Genomic DNA, 25,610 nt, shown 5'->3' on the forward strand with positions numbered 1-25,610 from the left:
TTATTAATTTATATATAAATATTGTACGCAGATCTAAAGCTTTGGGTTCAACCGCTTTAACCGAACCTATGCCTAGGCACCCAAGTAAAAATTTCGTAGAAATGAAAATGTTTTTGTAGGCATGATTTAATAAAAGTAGAATATGCGATTTTTGGTAGAAATACCTCTTCTTACAAAAGGGAAAGCGAAAATCATTGCCAAAACAACAATTAGGACTCACAAACAAAAGCAACAACAAAATGAAGTATAAAAAAAAATGATGATGTACAAAGTACATACGCACAACGCCTTATCTTATCTATATATTGTATCTAGGAGCAGCTACCAATGTGGTGACGGCTAGTATATATTTAGATATATACACGCCTACGTAGAGCGCGAGTTTTGGCCACGCCTGCAATTGCTGCTGCAGTAGAGCCCAAAAAGTATGGATATTATTATTCTTATAGCCAATAAAAAAAACACACACAGAAAAATGCTAAAAACAAAAAGAAGAAGATATGAAAAAATATTAAGAACCTCGGGACCATATTTTATAATCAAAATATGCGTTTCAAATAACGAAAGCACGCACGTTTAGTTCCCAACTAACATTTTGTCAAGTGTTTGACTTAAAAATACTTTTAACTACCATATTGTTACACATTGCTGGCTGAACTAAAGTTTAGGGAACACAGACACAAGAGAAACAAGTTAGCACAAGTAGTGCCGAGTAGTTAGCGCCTAACTAAGTATAAACTAAAATATGAGTAGATGCTAGTAATCTAAATTGACTTCCAGTTAATAATTACAACAATTGAGTTCTTAACATTTTCTGCTAAATATTTTGAGTTAACACTTTTAAATGCAAAAATCTCACTCCCCAATTATTTGTTCCACTATCCTCTGGAATCGGTCGGTCTGATATCTTTGAAGTTGAGCACTGGGCGAGCCAATAATAGGGGAAGATTCTTAGTGCGTCCAGTGCTGAGCCTCACATTAGCTGATCAGTTATACAACAAATATATATCTAGTCTTTTGTGTATGAATATAAGGTTTTTTGGTTTTCAGCAAGCCCCCCCTCAACAAAAACTCTCATTTGCTTTTGTGCTCAATCAAAGAAGCTTAACTGTGAGAATAATAAAGTGAATACAAAATGTGTTTATACTTAAAAAAAAAATAAACAAAATAAAATACAAATAACATCAACCTTAAGTAATAAATAGCAAAAACCTAAAGAAAATGGTACGTACAATTTAGTAGAGCGAATAATCTTAAACTTAAACAGGATAATTACAAATTCCATAAAAACTAAAACTAAAACTAAATAAAATGCTTGAAAAAATACAAAACTAGCTAAAAATACGAGTAACTATAATTATAACAAAACAATTTTATCCAATTGCATCGAATTTTCTTAAAACGGCAAACAAACAATCTTATTTCTAGGGCATCAACAAGTATATATTCCAAAGCACAAGAACAGGAATTATAGTGAAAAAAATGTAAAAATCTAATAAAAGACAAAAAAAAATAAATAAAATAAAAAAAACGACTTAAGCATTGAAATTTGGGGAAGGATTTCAAGGTTTAACTTTGTTTTTATGACAACACATAATTTTAAGCACTGGTAAAGCTAAAGTTAAATTTAATAATACATGTATATTAATATATATATATATAGATATATATAAATATATACATTCATAAGATTTATGAACATTCTCAAAACACTGATTTTCTATTTACATCAAATAAACAAAAACGTTGAAGGCAGACTTTATGTAAGCGAATTTTAAATAAGCGAAAATCATAAGAGAAAAATATTAACAAAAAAAATTATATACATCAATATATATGCTTTATTTACTTTAATAATTATACAAAAAAGAAAACTACATCTAAAAGTTAAAAACAAAAACAAGAACTACATGATTATATATACACTTGTATAAAAATCTAGTGAAAAATCTATGCGATATATTCATTTACACTCTACCAAAACAATTTTATACATACATATACCAAGCAAAATTTCGTATATCTAACAAATATAAAATCTACAAAAAAAAGAATAAAAGAAACATAATCGCACATCAAAATCACACCTAAAAATATATATTAATATATGAAAGCTACAACATCAAATGACAAAGTAAACACATAATTCTCCAGATTTCTCATGTGACTCATTAAATACTAGCAACACCAACAACAACCACAACCACAACAACTAGGAGTTGAGCGTAGTTATAGTATTGAAAAAAATCAAACAGTAGCCAGGAATATAAAGCGCTAGTTTAATCGTTAAGTAAATAAATACATTGCATTCTAAAAACAAAAATAACATCAAAAATATACTTACAAAAATGAAATGCTTTTTTTTAAAACGTTAAGAAAGAAAAACAAAAAAACCAAAACGCTACAACAACTTCGTATATTATACATATAATGCATATTATGCATATATATATACAAAAATATATAGATTTATATTTAAAATCAGTTCACTATAATAAAAACTATATTACCATAACTTACAACTTAAAACATAAACAAACTACAGTCTTTTTATAATGTGGTACCCTTGAAAACGCTCAACCTGCCCTCGCCATGCACCTGCACCTGCTGATTTGCTCCTGGCAATCGTTTGCTCAACACCCGTTTATGATAGCTCTGCTCGGCGACGTAGCGCAGATGCTTCGCACTTGCTGCTTCAGTTCGCTCCACGAAGCGATACAAGTGTCCATTGCGTTGCTGCAACAGCAGATGTGGATGCCCCAATTCAACCACACGACCCGCATTCAGCACCAGCACCCGATCCGAATCCATTACTGTATGCAGCCGATGGGCAATTGTTAACACCGTGCAGCTGGCGAACCTGGTGTGTATTGCCTCCTGGATGAGCTGATCGGTGCTGTAAGTAAAATAATTAAAATCTATTTAAAAATATAAATGACATCTCCCGAGTTGATTGCAACACAAAGTTCTCACTCAAGCAAATAAAGACTTATTTTCTTTGCAGAGCTTTAAGAACTAGTTTGTCATCTTGAAAACTGAGGTTTGAGCTGACTCTTAATCATTATTAATTATTAAAATATTTACCTAATTTCAGCTGTGACTTTTAAGTCTAAATTATATATTAAAAGTGAATTGCTTTTTGGACGAGTCCACAACTTTCTACTACCAAAACTTTATCAAAACTAACTCAATTTTCTCTAGTTGAATACTACTTTTCAGCTTTTAAGCCAATTTCATATAATTTTTCATCTACAAATTTTCTTTTCACTTACTCGGGATCCACATTAGCCGTTGCCTCGTCCATGATGAGTATATTATTGTTCCGTAATATGGCGCGTGCCAGACAAATTAGTTGTCGCTGACCCATGCTAAAGTTGGCGCCACCATCGTGCAACCGGTAGCTGAGGCCTCCATCGAGTGCACCCACAAAGGATTTCAGCTTGACGGCGTCCAGCGCTTGCCACAGTTCCTCGTCCAACTGCTGCTCAAAGGGATCCAGATTGTAACGCAGTGTGCCCGAAAAGAGCACTGGATCCTGCGGTATAATCGAGATGCGACTGCGCAAATCATGCAGTCCCAATTTTCCAATATCAAAGCCATCGATCTCGATGAGTCCCTCATTGATGGCGAGGCGAAAGAGTGCCTGCACCACAGAGGATTTGCCTGCTCCCGTGCGACCCACAATACCCACTTTCTCTTTGGGATGTATGGTGAAGCTAAGACCCTTCAACACATAAGGCCCATGATCGCTGTAGCGCAACCGCAGTTCCTGAAAATGTATCTGGCCCGGACTAGGCCATTTCGCTGGCAGATTGATAGCCGCATCAGTCTCATAGGATGGTTCCGAAGGCAGTTGAATGTACTCCAGGACACGCTCAACGCTGGTCATCTGGTTCTCCAGTTCGACTGAATGTCGCATGCCCCATCGACAAATAATGCCCAATGATATGGACTGTGTTATGGCCAAGCCAACATCACCGCTATAATAACCACGATCGAACACCAGAAAACTGAAGGTTACCAACAAAATGTACACAACACATATGAGATCCGTCCAGAAGGCAAAGGCCCGATTTACACTCGCATACAAATAAACCGCGGACGTATTCTCATTTTGATAACCATGGAAATGCCGTTCCAGACACTTCGTTGCATTCAAGGCGCGAATGGTGGTCAATCCCCGGAATGTTGAGTTTGTGTGCGAATAGAGAGGACTGCGAGCTGCGAAGGGAAAAAGAATCAAAAATTGATACTTACTCAGCAAATTTTATAGAGATCACTAAGCAGCAGAGAGTCAGAATGAATATAAACTGAGTTTTCCAAGTGAACATCAAATATCCTTTTCTACCAAATCCATAAATAGTTTTGTCTACTCACATATGGTCTCGATGCGCTTGAGACTTCTGCTGGCGCCAATGTAGAGACTCCGAGAAAAGTAGAGTATGGCAATCATGCCCACAGCGGGTATAAGGAGCCAATAGTTGGCGGTGCTCACAACGATGAGCACTGCGAAGCCATTCACAAAGAACTCAAGGGTCTCCATCATTGACTGCGGCAAGCTTATATCGATGGCGAGGATGTCGCTGGAGAAGCGATTGAGAATGCGTCCCGAGGTGGCCATTGTGAAGAATTGCATGCTGGCCCGTATGATGCCATGGAAAAGGAACTTATGAACTCTTATGGAGATGCGCAGGCATATCATAAAGAAGCCAAAGGTGCGCAGGACATACAGGCACAGGGTGCACACGATCAGCACGGCATACAGGATTAGCAGACCTGTGCGAGTCTTGCGGCGCTCAATCGCCGGCTCGGTATCATCCGGTTCCTTTTCCTCCCAGGTGGCCCTGCGAGTTGAATAAATAAATATTGCGCTCATTAAAAAAATCGCTCAACATTTTATGAAATTGCCGGTTTTTATAGATTTCTAAAAATCATAGTTTGCATTTCTAAATTTCAAGCTGGATTTTTCCAAAATCTACAAAAAATATTTATAATTTCCAGAATGTTCTTTTCTAGAGATATTCTATTAGCTTTCTTATTACTTAAATTATTTCTACTTATTTTGTTATAAAGACGAGCCAGTAAATTTCATAAATTGGTTCTGAATTTTTTTCTTCTAAAAATTAATATTTGAATTTCTAATTCTTAGTTATTATAATAATAAATTATATTTCTAAAAGATAGAAAAATACGTTCTTTGGGATTTATTTAGAGCAAGCCATTGTAAATTTTGCAATTTTCTTTTTCTTTTTTTTTTGACAATTAATTCTAAAAACAAGCAATTTTTTTTTAAATTTTTAATGCGATTTTCATTTTGTTGCGATTTACTACAATTTGGAGAAGTTTTTTTGTCTGAGTCTAGTCTAGAAATTTCAAAAGTTTCTGAGCTGATTGTTATTAGTAAATTATTTCAACTTACCATTTGGATAGGAAAATATCCATGCAGGCCTCAGATCCGCGTGCCAACACAAAGAGCACCAGGATAAGGAGCACCATTAGGGGTAAACCCAAGATGACAAAATATTGCTTGTAGGTGCTAAGTTTGACATATCCCTGGAACTGCTGCTCCTTGTATATGTGCACGTGCTCGTCCAGCTGCCGTTGAAGCTGCTGTTGTGATAATGGCTCCTTTGGCGGCATCTCCTCAAAGATGCTTTCGCTGCGCACGGCACTCAGCTTGGACACTTCACTCTCATTTGCGATGGACATGCGAAGGCGAATGAGCTTCTTAAGGGATTCATATCTGCCCTGGATGGAGGCATGTCCGCCCTCCATGAGCACCATGTGATCCGCATGGCGCAGCAGCGGCACACGATGTGTGACCATAATGCGAATCTTGTCGCTGAGGAAGTCATTCAGGCAATGGTGTAGGATCAGTCGACCGACTTGCGTATCCACCGCAGACAGTGGATCATCCAGCAGATAAATATCGGCCTTGCGGTAAACAGCACGAGCCAAACTCACCCTAGCCTTCTGACCACCACTCAAACTAACACCGGATTCACCCACAATGGTGGCATCGCCGTGTTGCAGTCTCTCGATATCCGTGTCCAGCATGCAGACTCGCAGGACATCATTGTAGCGTCGCTCATCGTACGGCTCCATGAAAATAATATTTTCGCGCAGACTGCAGCGATTTACCCAGGGCTGCTGCGGTGCATAGCTAATAACGCCATTAAGTTCCACGCTGCCACTGATTATGTCCAGTTCACCCAGGAGAGCCGCTAGGAGTGTGCTCTTCCCAGCACCGACGGTGCCCAAAATGCCGACAAATTGCTGTTCCTCGGCCTGGAAACTAATGTCCTCGATATGCATCTGGCGCTTCTCCTGGTTGGCCTGGTCCCAACTAGCAGTCAACTGTCGGAGCGTGACGCTCTTCCTCATGGCTATGGGATTGTGTATGCGTCCAAAATAGTTGCCATGCTGCAGATCATCGTCCACATCATTGAAGTTGGCTACACCTCCATCCGCAGGATCCTCGTGCTGCATGAGGAAATCGAGAACGCGTCGGGCGACAACATGAGTCTCCGCCCAGGTGTTAACCGCCAGTGGCCACATATGCAGCAGCGAGCTATTCAGATGATCGTAATAGCTGGAAACGATGAACACCTTCTGGGCGGTCACAACATCACCCGTAAAGACGTACGTCATCAGGCACAGGAATAACGATAGCTTCGATATCATATCGGTGCACTGGACCGACGCATAGATGAACAGGGAGCCCTTGATGGCACCCATCTCTTTCTTGCGCACTCGGGCTATCAGCTTGGCAAAGGATTTCTCCCACGCATACATCTTGATCACCTGCATCGCCGAGATGATCTCATTCATTAGTTTCACTCGCTCGTCGCCATATTCAGCGGAGAGTCTCTTAAATTTGGCCGTCGCCTTAGCGGCCCAAACTTGCAGTGGTATAAAGACTATAATAGTGGCCATGCCCACAAGCGCTGACCAGCCAATAATCTGATAAATGATGTAGCCAAATATCAAACCTTCCAGCGGACCCTTCCACAGCTCGTGGAAGAAGTAGAAGGTCTCATTGAACTGCGGCAAATCGGTTGCCATTATGGCTATAGCATACCCACTCATTCCACTATTGTCGGCAGCAACGGAGACACGCAGGCACTTCCTGTACACCAGGCCGGCACAGGCCAGCCGGATGCGAGTGCCCAGCTTGAACAGATGGAACATGTATGGATGATAACACAGGGCCTTCACCAGTGAACACAGAACCACGCCCATGGCATACAGATAGGCCGACTCCTTGGATATATTGTTAACATGAGAGCTCTCCGAGAAAAAGGACACCAGCTTGCCAAGCATCAGCGGTTGCATTGTGCTGCAAAAGGAATACACTTCATGATGAATAATTGAGAGTGCTCGATTAGGTGATACCCTGTTTTCAGATAAAGCGTTTAATTTAATCAAGCATCGATTGAACATTTATCTGCTGTGTAATCCAAATACCAAATTAGAAAGTTTATAAAAAATGCAAAATGGTTTTTAATCTCGGATTTAGTTCAAAACAATCGGAGCCTAAAATCGACCTGAGATTATCTAGTTTTAAACCTGCAATTCATCCTTGGTATTTATAGCTCGTTTAATTTCAGATTTGACATGATCTTGCTATCCTACTACATACAATCAGGACCAAAGGCATTATATATTTTTCTATTTTCTGTTATCTATTTTCTTTTACACATTTTAACTCATATAAATAATGCCTTAAGCCTCAGCAAAACAGTGACTTACTGCAAGGAGATCTCCACCAGCGAGTAGAGTATGCAAAGGGGCACAAAACTGGCGCCATATGCCTTGAAGATCATGTGTAGCACATTGGGATGCGGTCGCTTCAGCTCACGTTCCCAATAACCCAGCAGATGTTGCGATACAACTTGGCTATCCTGGTTGGGTAGAGTTGCGTACAGATCTGCGGGATCAATGCTTTTGCCATATCCTTTGCGCAAAATTTCACGTGACCAGCTGCAAAACGAAATTTATTTGTTATTCTTAACTGATAACATGTCATGGCATGTTTATAACAACAAGCACTTGTTGCACATTCTCAATATAGAAATTTGACAGGCAAGCGTTGCGACACTGTCATAAATCTGGAAGCGCTTTGCTCTTCAAACTTTATCTTATCACCCAGGCGACAGGCAGACAGACAGACAGGCAGAGAGACTGGCAGGCAGGAGTTTGATCGCGGATGGCACAAGCTGTAACAGTTAACTCGAATTCCATTAATGTTCAATTAAGTCACAAATTACGTATACGTATAGGTATAGGTATAAATTCATTTATCTTTGATTAGCTAACTAATCGCTTCTGAATTTATGCTTTTATGGTCACTTTATACAATCATGTACTGTTGTACTGATTTACTGATTAATTCGAATTTTCAGAATTGCGCACACTCACATAAAAAACCACTTGGATAGGAAATTCGCCTTCAGCACTGGATTCGGTTTGCGTGCCACCTTTGTCGCGCACATTTTTTAGCATTGGCTTCACAAAAGTCGCCAACTTGCAGCTGCCTTAATTAATTGCTAAATATCTTGGCTATCACATAGGCATTATTCATTTATATAGATATAGATATATATATACAAATATATATGTTAGATCCTTTGGCACTATTACCGTATATGGCCGCTGCCTTTGGCGTTTCGCGCGTAACTGATTTGTTGAGTGGGGAAACCAGTTGATTTTTAACTGAATATCGCTCTATGTGTCCGGAATCATCGTTATAAATCAATGATCCGTTGCTGGCTGGCCTATCGCACCACTTGCTGGTTGGTTTTATCTTAATGCCAGCCTGACAGCAAATCATCACCGGCTGCAGTGGCAGCCACGGCGCGCGAGTCGCGGAGACATGGCCATTGGCCATAAGCAAGACCCAAATACAAATGGTGAGTAATTCATAATCAGTTATTTCAATTTTGTTTTATTACAATCTGCATTGCCATTGACAATTTCGATTGGAGCTTTCCATCACTTCGATTATTCGTATATATATATATATGTTTGTTTTTGGAGAGACATTTGTGTAAATATCTATTAACAGTAACAATTTTAATTAATATTTTCGTTGTAATAATTCTCAGGCACTTTATTGAGATGTTGTACGTAAATACAGGCGTACATAAGTACAATGTTATAAGGCTACATTATATAATAGATTTCTACTACATTTTGTATAGTATATATAAAAAATAAATAGCACTTGGCATTGGTTTGATTTAAGTTGCTTTCAATGTTAATTTGTGCAAATTGCTTTCTTTAAAGTTCTACAATTGTAATGAAGACATAGCGGAGGCATACAGATAAGATATATACTTAAAAAGAAGTCTGTTTTGTATTCATCTCTGAGCATCACCATTGACGTTTAAGTAACAAGAATTAACAATGAATCACGCTTACATGCATACATACTGTACATATTACTTATATGGAATATAGAACTTATACAAATTATAAAGTACAAGTGCAAAACAGATATTAAGGTTAAGTACAAACATTTCAATGTACGCTCATAATAATACTTTCAGTTCCCAATGCAATACATCTTAAGTTAAGTGTTTGCGGGTTTGTTTTTGTTTTGTGATGAGTTCCTTTCTTTTTTGTTATTCCTTTGTGCTACTCCGTCTTCTCGTGGAGCGCATCCACTGTGACATTTAGGTCCTCGGCAGGCACTCTGCCGTCCAGTAAGCGTTTGGTATAACTTTCCTCGGCTGCCTGTTGGAGCGCAGATGCCGTCGTCGTGCCCGTGTTGTCCACCAAATGGCGCAGATAGCCGCCCGATCGTTGCAGCAGCTCATAAGCATGTCCCAGTTCCCGCACCTCGCCCGCATCCATGACCAGCACTCGATCCGAATCCATAACTGTGTGCAATCGATGGGCAATTGTGAGCACTGTGCACTCGGCAAACTTTGAGCGTATCGTTTGCTGAATCAACTTGTCCGTTCTGCAAAAGGGGCAGTCATTTAATAAAATAGAATCAGAGAAGCGTACTACAAAAACCTACTCTGGATCAACATTGGCAGTGGCCTCATCCAAGATCAGCACACGATTATTGCGCAGAATGGCGCGAGCCAGGCAGACTAGTTGACGCTGACCCACGCTAAAGTTGGAGCCACCATCGTACATGCGACAATCGAGACCGCCTATCAGTGTGGAGACATACGAACGCAGCTCGACATCGCCCAACGCCTTCCACATATCATCATCGGCGCGCTCGTCCATTGGATCCAGATTGTAGCGCAGTGTGCCCGAAAAGAGCACCGGATCCTGAGGTATAATTGAGATGCGACTGCGCAAATCATGCAATCCCATGTGCTCAATGTCTACATCATCGATCCGTATCATCCCCTCATTGCAGGCCAAACGGAATATGGACTGAATGATGGACGATTTACCGGCACCGGTGCGTCCAACAATGCCAACCTTTTCGCGCGACTCAATGGTGAAGTTCAGATCTCGCAGCACAGGCGCCTCTTTCGGTGAGTATCGCAACTTAAAGTTGATGAACTCAATGCGTCCCTTGTTGGGCCACTCGGTTTTTGGTTTGAATTTCTCTGCTGTCTCGAGGGGTGCCTCTGATGGTTGCTCTGTGTATTCGAGGACACGTTCGACACTCGTCATCTCATTCTCCAGCTCGGCTGTTTGACGCATGCCCCACTGGCACATGCCCGTCATCGTTGTGCTGTGCAGAATGGCCAGACCGACATCGCCGCTGTTGAACTCGGTGTGCAACAGCAGAAAACTGAATGTGACCGCCGTCATATAGACAATGCACAACAGGTCCGACCACAGAGCAAACGCTCGGGTGCACGAGAGAAACAGGAACCAGGCCGAGGTGTTTGCATTCTGATACTCGTGAAACTCAGTTTCTAGAGCGCTCTGTGCCTGCAGAGCACGTACCGTTGTCAGGCCCTGAAACGTTTGATTCGTCAGCGAGTAGATGGGACTGCGAGCTGCAAAAGAAAATTTACATTTAATAATAATCAATCGAGTTATGACTTCAACTTACATATTCCCTCCAGTCGCTTAACACTGCGACTTGTGTTCACATAGAGATAGCGTATGCAAGCCAGAATAACGACAATAACAACAGCGGGCACCAGGAGCCAAAAGTTGGCTATGGCCACGATGACCAGCACACCAGACACATCGATGGCGAACTAAGCAAATAGAGCAACATTAAACACATATAATTAATGAATAAATAAATCAATAAATTTCACTTACAAACAGGCAATCGAGCAGTGTGTGCGGCAGATCCGTGTCCACGGTGCGTATATCCTTGGAGAAGCGATTCAGAATGCGACCCGAGGAATTCGTATTGAAGAAATACATCGTGGCACGCGTTATGCCCCGAAAGAGGCGATCGTGCAGACGCAGCGAGATGCGCAGACACATCCGGAAGTAGCCAAAGGTGCGTAACAGATAAACGATGAGTGTGGCAGTGAGGATGACAGCGTAGAACAAGACCAGCTCTTGACGCACAGCATCCACAGTGTTCTCAGATCGAAGCGGTACGGATACATTAATGGTATCATTTACAGGCATCGGAGTCGGCAACTCCAAAGTGCTGTTGACAATCGATGGCAGAGCTGTTGTGCTGCCATTGAGCGCAATCTTTTCCTCCCATATGACCCTGACGAAAATAATTAAAAGAATATTACATTTGTTGTTTATATTAATTGAATGATTAATTATTATGCTCACCAGCGCGACAAAAAGTAATCCACGCCCGTAAGCATTATCCTGGAGCAAATGAAGAGGACCATAATCAAGCCAAGCAGAAATGAGCTCTCCAACGCCTTGAAATAGGAGGCATAGACGCTAAACTTGACCGCACCCACAGCCTGCTGTTCCTGGTTGAGTTCCTCAACGGTTTCATGGGGTTGCAGCAGCTGATTGTGCTGATGGTCCATGCTCTTCTCGGAGTCGCTGCGCGACATATGACTGTTGACGCTGTGCGTATCGATGCCGCTCTCGTCGTGCGTCTGCTCCAAGAATTGAAACTGTCGCGAGCGTTGCAATTGCTGATAGCTGCCCTGGGCGGCCACTTTGCCGGCGGACATGAGCAGCAGGTGCTCCACATCGAACAGATACTGCAGCTGATGGGTGACCAGAATACGGATCTTATTCGACAGAAAGTCCCGTATGCACTTCTCAAAGATGTGCTTGCCCACGTGCGTGTCCACCGCGGAGAGTGGATCATCCAGCAAATAAATGTCAGCTTTACGATAAACGGCACGGGCCAAATTCACACGTGCCTTTTGACCGCCACTGAGACTGACGCCTCGCTCCCCGACAACCGTTAAATCGCCCCTGGGCAGCAGTTCGAGATCACGTTCCAGAGCGCAGACTCTAATCACCTTCTTGTAACGCCGCTCGTTGTAGTCCTCCACGAACACAATGTTGTCGCGTATGGTGCCCTCAAAGACCCAGGGCTCCTGTGCAGCGTACGAGACTTTGCCATGGACAAGCGCTTCGCCCTCATCGATGCCCACCTCGCCCAGCAGGACATTGAGAAAACTGGATTTGCCAGCGCCGACGGGACCAACGACTGCCGTTAAACTGGGATCCTGTATATCGGTGGTAAAGCTATCAATGGCGCAATTGGAGAGACCATCTCTGGTGCCCCACGACGCTGTCACATTCTTCAGCACCACACACTTCTTGGTCGCATCGGGATTGTAATCCCTGAGTCGATTGGGCTGCGATTGCGGCTGTGCCGGATGCGACTGACCATTGGACAGCAGCGAGCCATTCAGCTCGACATTCTTCTTTTTGTCTTCGTCGTTGAGTTTGCGCTTGTTCTTTGGCTTCTTGGCATCCGCTTCCAAATTGATGGGTGCCTCCGCCTTATCGCCATCCAACAGGAATTCTTTGCATCTGCGCGCCGACACCAAAGCCTCGGCTATAAATGTGATGGAGAGAGGCCAAAAGTGCACCATAGAATCGTTCAGCATGTTAAAATACGAGGAGACCATGTAGACCTTCTTGGCAGTGAGAGCATCGCCCAGATACACATATGAGCAGAGCGCAAGGAACACCGACAGTGGCGAGATCATCGAGGTGCAACTGAGAGCGGCATGAATGTAGGCCGTGCCACGTATCGCCTTCATTTCCTTCAAGCGCACTTCGGCAACGACGCGTGCAAAGGATTTCTCCCACGCATACATCTTAATCACCTGGATGCCTTGGATAATCTCATTCATAAGCTTGACACGCAAATCTGTACGCTCTGCGGTCATCTGGCGATAATACGCCGCCTTTTTGGCAGCCCAGGCCTGCAGAGGTATAAAACTGAGCATGAAGGAGACGCCAATCACAGCGGATATGCCCAGTTCGCGGTACATGAGGAAGCCAATGAGCAGCGATTCCATCGGTCCCTTCCACGTGTCATGCAGAAAACACAGTGCCACATCGAAGCGACCCAAATCATTGGACAAAATGTTAATGGCACGGGCACGCAATCCATCGTTGCTGCTGCTTTTTGAGACCTGTAAGCACTTGCGATAGATGAGGCCGGAGAGCGCGAGTCGCAGTTTGGTGCCCACTTGGAATATGAAGAATATGAAGGGATGGAATGTCAGCACAGGCACCAGCGAGCACACCACAATTCCCATTGCATATTGGTATGCATCCGCCTTGCTTATCGTTGTCTGATCCGCGGCAAAATAACCAACGAGGCTGCCCAGAAAAAGTGGCATTAGGGATCTGCAAATTGAAATCAAAGTTTAGCAAAGTTGATCTCTCAAATTGTTGTTTATTTTACATTTTTAATACATACTTGCAACAGGATTCGACGATAGAGAAGATGATACCAAGAGGCATGAATACCCAACCATATGCACGGAACATCATGCGTACGACACTCGGATTGCTGCGCTGCTTCTCATCTTCCCACAGATGACCGAATTTGTTCGTCACCCGTTCGCTGTCCAACGTCTTTCTATGCTGGTACAGCTCCTCGTCCGTGAGTGGACCTTGAAGTCCACGCTTGAACATATCTCGCATCCACCTGTAATTTATTTGCAACTCAGTTAATGCTCCCTGATATCACTTAAGCTAATTGCTTTGATAAGAGGCAAATGGTTTATTGTAAAGTTTAATAGGCTCTTACACAAGCGATAACAGCTCTTACAACAGATTCACTTTTTTATTAGCTAAGCTTTTAAATAGGCATACAAAGCAACTTTTTTATACAGTTTTTTACTCATCTAAAATTGTCATTAAAAACAATTCTGGCATTCCAAATGGCGATTTGCACATTTGAAGATATTCTGATTATTGTTTGATGCAGTGGGTTAAAGACAGTCAATAAAGGCAGTCAATAAAAGCAATTGAAAAAAATTATAGTTACAGAGATTAAATTGTTTTACACTTGAGTACTACACGTGCATTTAAGAATCCAATCCATTAGTCTATTCTGACTACAAAGTTGCAAATTTCTTGATAATAATAAGGGCACGCAAAATGAGATTTTTTTTTCTATAGTATATTGTTATTGTTAATGTTAATTATTAATGGATCATAAATAAAGTTATCATCTTGGCCAAGCTAATAAATTTGCAAAATTTTGTAACAACATTGTGTGCCTAAGATTATAAAACTTATCAGGCAAGTGTATTTAATCTTCGCCAACCCGAAAATAATTCTTCCTTATTGATTTCTGTCATACACAAAGTAAAAAGTCTTTGATTAAAGACAAAGCATGATGAAAGAGAAAACTTTTGTGATTTTTGCATTATCATTGCAAGCAACACAAGCATGCTGTATTGTTATTTGGTATATACGATACAAAAATATATACACTCAATGCTGTTTTCTAATCAAAGAGAACATATGCGCAGCGCGGCTGTATACTTCGTTCATAGAATATAATCGCATTTGTAAGTAGTGTTTGTGTGTACTGATAATACATTATTGAGTAGCCTTGGCAGCAATACTGACATTTAATATGAAGCTTTTATGTTGCGTACTAAAAGCACAAATTTCAGACAGATTACAACCAAAAAAAAAGTATGCGAGAAGTTTAATAACTTGTTTGATTAACCATTTTGGGCACCCTTGAACCTAACCCTTATTCTAATTACTTTTTAATCATTATCAACATAAACGCAGCTGCTTTGTGTGTTTGCTCGATAATGAGAACTTCTGAATTTATAAGTATTATTCATAACTTATAATTTCTAATATGCAAAGTATGGTGTTTATTTAAAAAATATTTATTTTTAGTCTGATAATGAGTAATGAATTATAAAAGCAAATTGTGCAGGTACTTTTTTTTATTATAAAATGAACTCAAATTAGAATTATTATGGTGTCCTTATTAGCGATAGTTCACTGCATGTATTTACATAAATATGTCATCAGTGTATGTATATATATATATATATATATGTGTGAGTGTGTGTGTGGGTATGTATTGATTTGAATTTAATACGCCCCACGACACGTGCTATCGAAATGGGAAAATAGAAACTACGGTTATGACTAATATATGCAGGTGAAGTAAGGTGGGGCTGTGAATAATTAACTATAACTTACCAGAAACTCCATCGTGAGAAGTAATTTGCATTTGTGTAGGGATTTTTTGGACGTACGATCTTTCTGCGAGTGCGGTTCATAATATAATATGCTGCTCTTTAAATTTATATTTAGGTTTAGGCACAATTATCACAATTATCTTTGGCGTTTACCGTTACGGCAAGTAAAACAGTAAATCGCGCTGAGTTTTCTCTCCCCCTCCTTTTGCTGTTGTTATTCGTTGGTTTATAAATAATTTAAGCACATACACACACAGCAGTTAATTCGATGTATTTTAACCAATCACCGGCAACAACAACAATACTTTTGTTACAATGTGTGCCTGGGGTCGAGGTCTTTTTTTATTTGTCTCCACTTTTGAGAATTAACCGTTTGTTGCAGTGATTGACCGACCTGGCAACAAATAGAGCGAAGCAAAGCAAAGCGACGCCAAGGCCAAATGCAAATCGTTTTTGATCCGTATGCTTATATTTATTTCAAAAAAACTTTAACTTGTCTAATTGTAATTAATTACAATTCACAAAATTATTACTACGTGAAACGTGAATTCGTAGAATATTTGTGGAATCCCGCTGCGAGTCGTCACGCACCGACTTGTGAAATGGCAATGAGAAACCAGTGAAGAGCGATTAAAGAAGAAAACTTGTGAGCACGCCGCGGCCAAAAAGAGCGAGCGAGCGAGAGCATCGATGCCTGAGTGTATGGATGTATTGGTGTGCACCAGCTGTGCACTACTACTCTTTTCTCGCGCCAGACTATTTTTAGTCTGTGGCGGAGTTTGTAACGCCAAACAAATGGTGAGTGCAAGAGAATTATCTGCTGAAAATGTAAACAAATTATTCTAAGCACGAATACTGAGCTATATATATATCTATTAAATTCTACGCAAGTGCGGAGTGCTTACAAATAATTTAATTTTATTTTTAAATATAAATAACAAACAAAATAAGGACTTTTGTGTCAAGATTAATTTGTAAACACAACTCTGGTCTCACCACAACCAGGCTTAAAGGGTAGGTACATTTCGGCTTGACAAACACATTTCTCTATTTTGCCTTTGTTTGAATCAGCTACTGCTCTCTTTCTCTCTCTCTGTATATATGAGGCATGGCGACAACAAAACCGCTTCAAATGATTTCTGAGCTGTGCAGCTACATAAGAGAGAGCGAGAGCGACAGCGAGAGCAACAAATATTTGTTTGCCGTAATTTTAAAAGCTGAGCGGGAGCAATTGCCAAGCATTGTGAAATAGATTATTGACATACAAAACTGAAAGCGTCTTTTGAATTAAAATTTGATGTTTTTTTTGTTGCTCTTAACGTCAACAATCAAAGTGCAAGCCGGCAAATGTGATATTTAAATTGATAAGATGTGTATCATTTCAAAAAAGTCGAAATTCTTTTGTGTTTGTTGACACGTGCGTCAATTGAGATAAAGTCCCAAGAAATGATGATAGTTAACACAAATAATTTTACATCATGAGTGATGAACATTTATTATTTATTTATGGATTAGCATTACGTTTGTGTATTTTTTGTTTGTGTTCGTTTTAGTAAATTTTTGGGGGGAAAATACATGTATTGAAAATCAAAAGAGGGGGATTCACTTAGATAATGACGAATAACATGCCCATCATTTAATCCTCAATGTATTCGAATGGCTCTGGCGGCTCGGGCTCCTTCTCATCATCGTTCATTGGCCCGAAAGCGGCGACAGGTTCAACCAGTTCCTGATCCTCAGCCTTGCCCGTGTGCTGGAATACGATGATGCCACCGATTGTGACATCCTTCATGGGCTCAAAGTGCTGGCCATCGATGACGCTAAGGATCTTCAGTTGCTGGCGAAGAACACGTGCTGGATTCTGGAGGATTTCAAAGTTCGGCTCCGGCTCTTTCTTTTCCTTCTTCTCCTTCTCTTTGTCCGCAGAACTTGCTGCACTGGTGCTCGGCGCTTCCTTGTCCTTGTCCTTCTCATCATCTGTCTTCTTCTTCTGCTCCTTCTCTTCCTTCTTCTTGGGCTTGGTCTCCTCAACGGTGGGCTTCTCTTCTGTCTTGGCTGCCGCCGTCGTTTCAGATTTCTCCTCATCCTTTTTGCTGCCAGCAACGCCGCTCTCCTTGCTATCCTCATCTACATCCATCTTCTCATCCTCCTTCTTGTCGACATTCTCGCGGCGCTTTTGCCGGGCAGCAATAGAGAGCACAGCTGTAGCCACCTTCTCACGCTCCTCGCTTTTCTTCTCCTCCAGCGGCGCTGGATATGCGTATAACGATGGCTTCGCCGCCGATCTGTACTCCATTTTGGGCATCTTCAGATCCGAATTGAGACCGATGACACAGGTCGGTGTGAAGGCCAACGATAGCGTGTGAGCCAATGGGAACCAGTACCAGTACTGGGTGAAGGCCAACATGCCAACAACAGCCTGCAGATTGGTGTGTCCAGTGCGGGATTGCAGCGAGAGCGTCGCATTGCGACCGCCAGCATCGATGATGCCTGCAAGTTAAAGATTTATTAAATATCAATCAGTTATTATTCAGTTGCGAGATAAATAATAGAATCACTCTCACAAGAAATGCTTTCAGAATTGTAAATTTATGAATACGTTTTTGGAAATGAAATAAGGCTCATAAAACAAGTGATAAAATTACAACAAACATTAAACAATATATTAATAATCAACATTTAATGAAAAGTGCAAAACAAATGGTTGATATTTTTATCAGTAAGAACAAATGTTGTAGTGATCTTAGATCTTTGAATTTGAATAATGAAAAACAGATAATTGCATACTTCATCTATAAATATCTTGGACTCACCTTGAGCCAGAATAGCTCCATATTTGGCCATGACATCCTCGTGCTTGTTGCTGATGACCTCGGCGTACAGCTGACGGAAGAAGGTGCTCTTGGGGCAGCTCTGATCCGTGTGCTGTATGAGGATCATGGCGGATGCAATCAATGCGCCCTGACGCACAAAATTCACCGGATCGAACTTGACCATCGGTTCGAGGAGCGCAATAGCCTCGCGCAGACCGGTGCCGGCGCAGGCAATGCCCAACGCCATGGCGGCACCATAACGCACATGCGGATTATAGGACTCGGCGAGCAGACTAACAACCGATGGACACTGTTCCGGTGTGCGGAAGAGTATGAAACCAATGGCGGTGACTGCAGCGCGGCGCACATCATCATTGACATCGGAGACGGCAACGTGAAGGAGCTTACGAATGGCCTTGTTGCTCCCAGAGCCATTGTAGGCCATTGCGAGGGTGTACATGCCGGAGCGACGCAGCACGGGATCCTTGTCCGTAGAGAGGCTGGTAACGAGGGGATCTGCCTCTTCGAGGCGCGAGAACATGGTCAACGAAATGCCAACGGCCAGGCCTCGAAGGATCTTCTCGTGTTGCGTCTCCTGCGCATACGACACCATATCCTCAATGGCCTGAGCATTCTTCGAGCCCAACATAACCATGCCCATGGCAATGCCAGCCGCTTCGCCAGTGACCGCATCATCCTGATACAAATTGAACTTCAACTGTTCGTACAGATCCTGACGATGGGTGCCCATGCCGGCCAGACCCAAACCCAGGCAGCCACCGTGGCGGACATTCTCGTTCTGGGCATCTTTCAACTGTTGCAGCAGATAGTCAATGATATTGGCGCCATGATTCGCATGAATCAGACCCAAAGCGTAAAGAGCACCACCCTCAGAGTAACCAGAGCTCGGACCCGCCTCCTTGGGCAGATAGCTCTGCATCAGCGCCAGCGAATCCTTCTCATGCCCGCGATGAATGACACCCAGTGAAGCGGTCGCTGTCAACTTGGCCCAATTCGTGGCACGTGCCAACCAATCGAGATTATCGCGCAGGAACTGATCGGAGGTGGTGCCACTATGCATATAAGCATTAGCGATGACCGTCGCCGTGTGGCAAATGGAGACACGGACGGCTTCCTTGGTGCCGCGTAGCACCTGCAGATCGGCGTGATTGCTGCGTATGAGGAACTGCAGCTGCAGATCAATGGACACCTCACCGGACAATATCGAAATCAGCTTCTCAATGTTCTTCTGATGCAGCTTCTCCATGTCGTTGAGGGAATCGATGGTACGCTCGATCTTCGCATCGCCTGCACGTAAAAAATTGCAAAAGAAATTGTGGGTTAAAATAGATAAGGAAAAAAGAGAGGCATCTTTGGATTGCTGAAGATTTCAGATTGTAAATGGCAATAGCTATATACATATATATATATAATTCAGCGAAATGACTCAGCAGATTTCTTTAATATGTGATATTTTTTAGATGGTTGTGGATTGTTCATTTATTAGAATTGTATTAAATTAACTAATTTATCCACCCCAAGTCTCACAAGTATAGTCATATAGATCTATTGATTCGTGTTGGAAATGTCTCCTCAAATGAATTATAAATTTCTATATATACTCTCTGCACGCATATCAAGAAGGATTAAAGAGAACCATGCTCCAAATGTAATGCTCACCTTCTTTATCGTCACTGCTCTCGTCGCTAAGTAATTTGGCCTTCTCATCGTCGGATTTGGCGGCAGCATCAGTGCCACCAGCTGTGGTGCCCTGTGGTTTAAATGTGCTGGGCAAAGCGGTTGGGATGGGCGCCGTATCCTTGAGGGCCTGCAGCACATTGCCCAGGAATTCTTGTGTTGCCGACTCGTAAAGATCGAAGGCGATTTGATAGGCCATCAGATTGTTGGCTTCGATGGAGGAGCGTGTGAGCTTATCTAGCATTTCGGCAACGGCCAATGGATCCTCCAGAAAGATCAAGCATTGACACATGTTCACATAGTCGGGCACGCCCAGATCACGATACAGTCCGACCAGGCAGCGCAGCACCTGATTGCGGAATCCGCGATTCTGTAGCAAGGACATGGTCACATTGTAGGCATAGGCCAACATTCCGCGGACATCGTCGGATTTCATGATCGACGTCTCGAAGATGTCCATGCGACGCGTTTCCAGCGCAATGCCCAAGGCCTGACGATACTGATTGTCGTCCAGGCAGCGTTGAATCATACGATTCACAATGCCCTCGAGGCGATCATCTACAGGCTTCGCATCCTTAGGATTCTCAATGAATTCAACGCGTTGCGCTATATAGAAATCAATGCATTTGGCAATAATTGTCTCCGTGTACTCATTGCGGGCATTCACATCGAATAGATCGCCAGCGCCCAGCGCATATGTTAAAGCATCCTCAAAGGAACCCAGATGATAAAACACCTTTGAGGCAACCATGCCAGCCAGTTTATTCTCCGGGAATCCACGATCCTCATGCAACATTTCTATTTTCTCAATGGACTCGGATATCTCTGGCCAGAACTCGTCCACAATGTTGTCCAGCTTCTTCAGGGCGAACACCTTCAGTTCGGGCATCGGCTCATCGAGTAGGGAAATTATCCCTGCGGCGGATGTGAGACTCATTTTCGTGCCTTGACTTTTTCCCCAATCACACAATAATGTTCTATGAATACATATGATACATATCAATAATTAACATATCAAAAACTCTATGATTTTTGTGTAAACAAGTTAAATTTTGTAGTACTAACCAACGATTGCACCTTTAAATATTTCACAGATTTTCTTCTTTTATGCCGAAAAAACGCTAAATCACCAAATGTTCGAGTGTTGTACAATGCCAATCGTGTAGGGTTGCTGCAAATACAACGATATAAATATATTTTCCAATGCTTATCGAATATATTCACATCGATATTTTATGAGGTATTTTCAATTATGTTTTTGTGCGGTGCCCAATTTTACTTAAAATTAATGTGTAGGATAAATTTGTACAAGAAAACATTAAAAATGTTAGAAAAAGGGTAAATTGTGTAACAAACCGTAAAGTAATTAAACTACATGTAGGTTATAACATATTCTACAAAGCTTTCCATTTTGTTATTTAAATACACTGCAAAGCACTTAAATAGGAATAATATCGATGTTTGTTAAAAATATCATTACGTACGTTGGAGCTGCAAGTAGTAAGTAATCGTGTTGCTGTCGATAGCTATCGATATGTTTGGTTCGCATCGCATGCAACAAAAACGCGCGAAGAACTGCTCCAAGCGAACACAACACAAATTTGGTTCGCTGCGTACGCTTCTCTATTTTCTCATCAAAATATTTGTATATAATTAAAACTAACAGATGTTGTGCGAGGATCAGGCAATGGCTGTGGATCCAGCGACGCCACTTAAGGGCGCCCTTAGCCTCAATTCCAGCAGCTCCTCCATCTCAATGGATGCGAAGCCACTAAATAGTTGGGCCCAAGAAGTTCGAGCTGAACTCGGGCAAAGCGACGAGGTAAAACCTATAATTAAATTATCATAACTTATAAAAAAACTAAATAAGTATTTTATGTAGACATCATCGTCATTGAATAGCAGTGCCGGGAGCACATCTGCTGCTGCTGGGCAAATGAAGCGGGAAATAGCAATTGAGTTCTTGGATGGCAGCAATGAGGAGAAATTCGAGCGTCTCATCAAGGAGGAGAAAATCAAGACACCCTTCAAACGGCGTCACTCTCAAACTCCGCCCAGCACACACAGCAACGAGAATAGTCGTTCCAACAGCCCAAACGGCAGCACATCCTCCAATCCCTCCTCCAACAATAACAACGATAATCAACCTAATCCCTATCTCAATTCGCGCCAAGTCAATCAGGCTTCCAAGGCGGCACACAAGGAGGGGAAGCGTATGCGTCACAATAGCTACACCTCGTCTACTTCCTCCTCATCCTCGTACACTGAGGGGGATCCCGCGGTGCTCTCACGTCGTCAGAAGCAAATCGACTATGGCAAGAACACAGCTACCTACGAGAGATATGTGGATCAGGTGGCCAGAAATGAGCGAACTCGCGATCATCCCCGCACCCCCAATAAGTATGGCAAATACAGCCGACGCGCTTTCGATGGCCTCGTGAAAATCTGGCGCAAACAGCTGCATTTTTACGATCCGCCTTCGGCGAAGGATGCGCGATCTGCCGAAGCCGACTCGGACTCGGATTCGGATTAGGATGTGATATAGATAATTTAGATGGGGTTACGTTTCTCCGGGGGGATTGGTAAATAAACTCAGGCAATCTTGAAGTTAAACATAAATATAAATATATATTGTCAATTTGATATTGCCTTAGAAATGGTTTGCACACATTTTTTATGTTATGTTAACATAATATCTAAGTTGAACATTTCGAGTCGTTTTAGAGATACAAATATGCATTTTCTTTGTAAGTATAACGATAAATATGAGAAACCATATCACGCAGATCAAGAATATTTGGAAAGGCAGAATAATTGAGAGTGTTCTTGTTTTTTTGTAAGAAAAACTTTAAATTTCCAATCAAATATGATTGTTAATATGTTGAATCATTTATTTCGTTGAATTTAAGCACAACTCAATTATATTATTTATTGATTACAATGAGAAAGACGCCATACAAATAAAAATGCTTGCACGAAAAAATAATTGTTTAAAGTTCGTGTAAAATTTGACAATACAGTAGAAATTGAAAACAAATTGTGTTTATTTATTTATATTATTTTATGCACAAGCTGCCCAAATGTTTATTAAATGTATTCTAATATAAATTCATGTGCTTAAGAACACTGGCAAGTGGGCATACGGATCAGCTGATTTCTCACTGGGTGCCACGGCGTGCAATTGCGTCCATTGTGAACTAGTTCCTTAGTTTTTATTTACTTCGATTGTTTGGTTTACGTACGCAACTTAATAAACTAAAAGGAAAAGGAAACAAAGCAGCCTGTACATGTTTCTCAAGAGCTACAGATTAAAAAGCAGTGCGGCGCTAAAAGGCGCCGAGGCGAAGAAGTTGCGCGCTCGTTTGGAATTGGCATTTCCGCATATTTCGATGGAGACTTTGTTGCCGGCAAAGGCAAATGTGACGCAGCTAAAGATTCTGACACATGGCGGAATTGCGAGCATTGTGTATTGCGTGGAGAAGCAGCCGTTGTTCTTCGAACTGGATGGCGGTCAACTGGTGCCCACTGTCTACACAATGTGGGCGGAGCCCCACATATTGCCCTATTTCACCACACACGAAGGCGTCCTGCCGAAGCTCTCAAATGGTGCGGATTTGATGCTGCCCGGCGTTGTCCCACTGGGCGTCGGTCTCAACATGTTCGGACACTTCAAGAAGGGCCAACTGAGTGAGTGCCAAATTGTGCTCAAACTAAGCCAATAAATATTCAATATTTAATTACATTTATTGCCATTAGTTGCCGTCAATGTGACCAACAACAATTCAGCGATTGGCGTTGGCCAACTTGCCCGGAATAGCGATGAGTTGTACATGTGTGGTGGGCATGGTGTGGCTGTCAAGATGCTGCACATGTTTGGCGACAAGCTGTGGGCGCATGAGCCGAGGATGCTGCAACAGATACCGCTGCAGCAGGCGAAAACTTTGACCAGCGAGGATTTTCCAGCATTGGGCGCCACAAAATGCTCGCCAGCCGAGCAGATTTGTGTTCCGGAGGTATGGGATGCGGAAACAAATGAATTGGAGACCGGCACAGCTGGTTTGTCGCTCGAGGAGAATGGGGAGACAGAAGTGACAGATGAATCCACTCCAGAACTGCTCCTCAAGAATGCATTTTTGGCTGCTCTCAAAAACAATGGCAAAAAATTGCAACTGCCCCTGTTGACGAGCAACTTTTATCGGCTCTATGTGGTCCCCGAGGCCGAGGAACAAATCGATTTGAAGAAGACACGTCACAAGAAGCTGTCCAATTTCCTTGCGGAGATGGTGGATCAGGGTTTCATTGTGGTGCGCGAGGAAACGAAAGGTGTCGATAAAATAATCGCCGTTGACTTAGAGCATCCCGAGCTGGTCAACTTTATAACGGATGTGAAGAAGGGCGACAGCAGCGGTGCAGCTGCCGAGACGCCCCTATTCCACTCCGAGCTGAAGGAGATGTATATCGTATCGGATGTCACAGCGGCATTTTTTACAAAATTAAATTACAAACGGGGCGAGGGCATTCCGGTTAATCAGATCAAGAAGATTGTACGCGAATATGTGAGCAAGCATTGCCAGGTGGATCCACAGACGAAGTTGACTAAGCCGGATGAGGTGCTCCAAGAATTGTGCGGCAATCGATTAGGTTCGCTCAGCGAGATCACCTCGATGATCACCAGCAAAATGGAGCACTCGTATCAAATGTGCAGTGGCAAGGATACCAGTGGCAAGCCACAGATCCAAATGTCTCTGGCGACGCGTTCCGGCAACAAGAAGGTGACCCTGGTCAGCAACATCGAAGCATACGGCATCATCATGGCCGAGTTGATCAAGCTGTGCAAACAGGGCGCCGCGGCCAGCACCAGCATTGTCAAGTTGCCGCATCAAAAGCACGAACAGCTCCAGGTGCAAGGCAATCAGATCCGATTCATCTACACGCTGCTCACCGAAACGTACAAGGTGCCGCCCAAGTGCATCCTCGGTCTTGATCTGGCCAAAGATGGCAAGAAGAAGCGCAAGTGATCCGACTAAGAGTCTGGCATGTCATCAAACGCCCAGCGGAAGCAATAAAATATAAAAAAAGTTCCACATTAAATTGAGTCTTTGTCTTTTGTTAGTCGATCGAAAATTATAATGTTCTGCAAATGTGGAGCGAATTTAATATGTATTTATATCTATATATGTAATATATATATATATAAATATATATATAATATAGTATATATATATATAAATATATAATTCTGTTCTTAAATCCATGTAGAATATTCTTATAAAATGTATAACCCAATGGAGTACATCCCAAATAAGTCATTTAATCTGTTAAAAATTAATTTTATGTTTTTGAAAATACATACAAAAAAAACTCAAAGCTTTCCTTTTTGTTATCAAAATACAATTCAAAGCAGTTAACTAAAAATAATATCGATGTTTGTTAAAAATATCACTACTGAGTACGTTAGAGCTGCAAGCAGTAAATATTCGTGTTGCATACCTGCCTATCGATAGCTATCGATATGTTTTGTTCGCATCGCAAG

At 42.0% G+C, this 25,610-nt stretch overlaps 5 protein-coding genes across 6 annotated transcripts; 2 read left to right on the plus strand and 3 right to left on the minus strand.

Annotated features, from left to right (window-relative positions):
- Positions 1–2,495: 2,495 nt before the first annotated feature.
- LOC6569865 (probable multidrug resistance-associated protein lethal(2)03659) lies at positions 2,496–8,608 on the minus strand. Of its 2 annotated transcripts, none has more exons than XM_001996052.3 (6): positions 8,422–8,608; positions 7,753–7,983; positions 5,420–7,339; positions 4,378–4,844; positions 3,273–4,221; positions 2,496–2,896 (listed from the first exon to the last, which is right to left on the minus strand). In XM_001996052.3, the coding sequence occupies exons 1-6, from the start codon at positions 8,493–8,495 to the stop codon at positions 2,551–2,553; spliced, it is 3,987 nt and encodes a 1,328-aa protein (XP_001996088.1). In that variant the 5' UTR covers positions 8,496–8,608; the 3' UTR covers positions 2,496–2,550. The 2 variants fall into 2 exon arrangements, with proteins under 2 accessions (XP_001996088.1, XP_043071061.1); XM_043215126.1 differs by lacking the exon at positions 8,422–8,608 and adding an exon at positions 8,053–8,110.
- Positions 8,609–8,934: 326 nt separating this feature from the next.
- LOC6569864 (probable multidrug resistance-associated protein lethal(2)03659) lies at positions 8,935–16,122 on the minus strand. Its single transcript, XM_001996051.2, has 7 exons — positions 15,568–16,122; positions 13,808–14,038; positions 11,731–13,734; positions 11,251–11,659; positions 11,033–11,183; positions 10,028–10,976; positions 8,935–9,967 (listed from the first exon to the last, which is right to left on the minus strand). Exons 1-7 carry the CDS (start codon positions 15,645–15,647, stop codon positions 9,640–9,642), a joined length of 4,152 nt encoding a protein of 1,383 aa, XP_001996087.1. The 5' UTR covers positions 15,648–16,122; the 3' UTR covers positions 8,935–9,639.
- A 910-nt stretch (positions 16,123–17,032) lies between these two features.
- LOC6569863 (26S proteasome non-ATPase regulatory subunit 1) lies at positions 17,033–21,234 on the minus strand. The gene is made up of 4 exons (XM_001996050.2): positions 21,143–21,234; positions 20,060–21,054; positions 18,380–19,687; positions 17,033–18,056 (listed from the first exon to the last, which is right to left on the minus strand). The coding sequence occupies exons 2-4, from the start codon at positions 21,012–21,014 to the stop codon at positions 17,203–17,205; spliced, it is 3,117 nt and encodes a 1,038-aa protein (XP_001996086.1). The 5' UTR covers positions 21,015–21,054; positions 21,143–21,234; the 3' UTR covers positions 17,033–17,202.
- Positions 21,235–21,626: 392 nt separating this feature from the next.
- Positions 21,627–22,715, plus strand: LOC6570870 (histone RNA hairpin-binding protein). Its single transcript, XM_001997043.2, has 2 exons — positions 21,627–21,899; positions 21,960–22,715. The coding sequence occupies exons 1-2, from the start codon at positions 21,744–21,746 to the stop codon at positions 22,608–22,610; spliced, it is 807 nt and encodes a 268-aa protein (XP_001997079.1). The 5' UTR covers positions 21,627–21,743; the 3' UTR covers positions 22,611–22,715.
- A 502-nt stretch (positions 22,716–23,217) lies between these two features.
- LOC6570867 (eukaryotic translation initiation factor 2D) lies at positions 23,218–25,168 on the plus strand. The gene is made up of 2 exons (XM_001997044.3): positions 23,218–23,764; positions 23,834–25,168. The coding sequence occupies exons 1-2, from the start codon at positions 23,365–23,367 to the stop codon at positions 25,093–25,095; spliced, it is 1,662 nt and encodes a 553-aa protein (XP_001997080.1). The 5' UTR covers positions 23,218–23,364; the 3' UTR covers positions 25,096–25,168.
- Positions 25,169–25,610: the final 442 nt, after the last annotated feature.

Source organism: Drosophila grimshawi, unplaced genomic scaffold (genome assembly GCF_018153295.1).
Source record: "Drosophila grimshawi isolate 15287-2541.00 unplaced genomic scaffold, ASM1815329v1 contig_311, whole genome shotgun sequence".
Lineage (NCBI taxonomy): Eukaryota > Metazoa > Arthropoda > Insecta > Diptera > Drosophilidae > Drosophila > Drosophila grimshawi.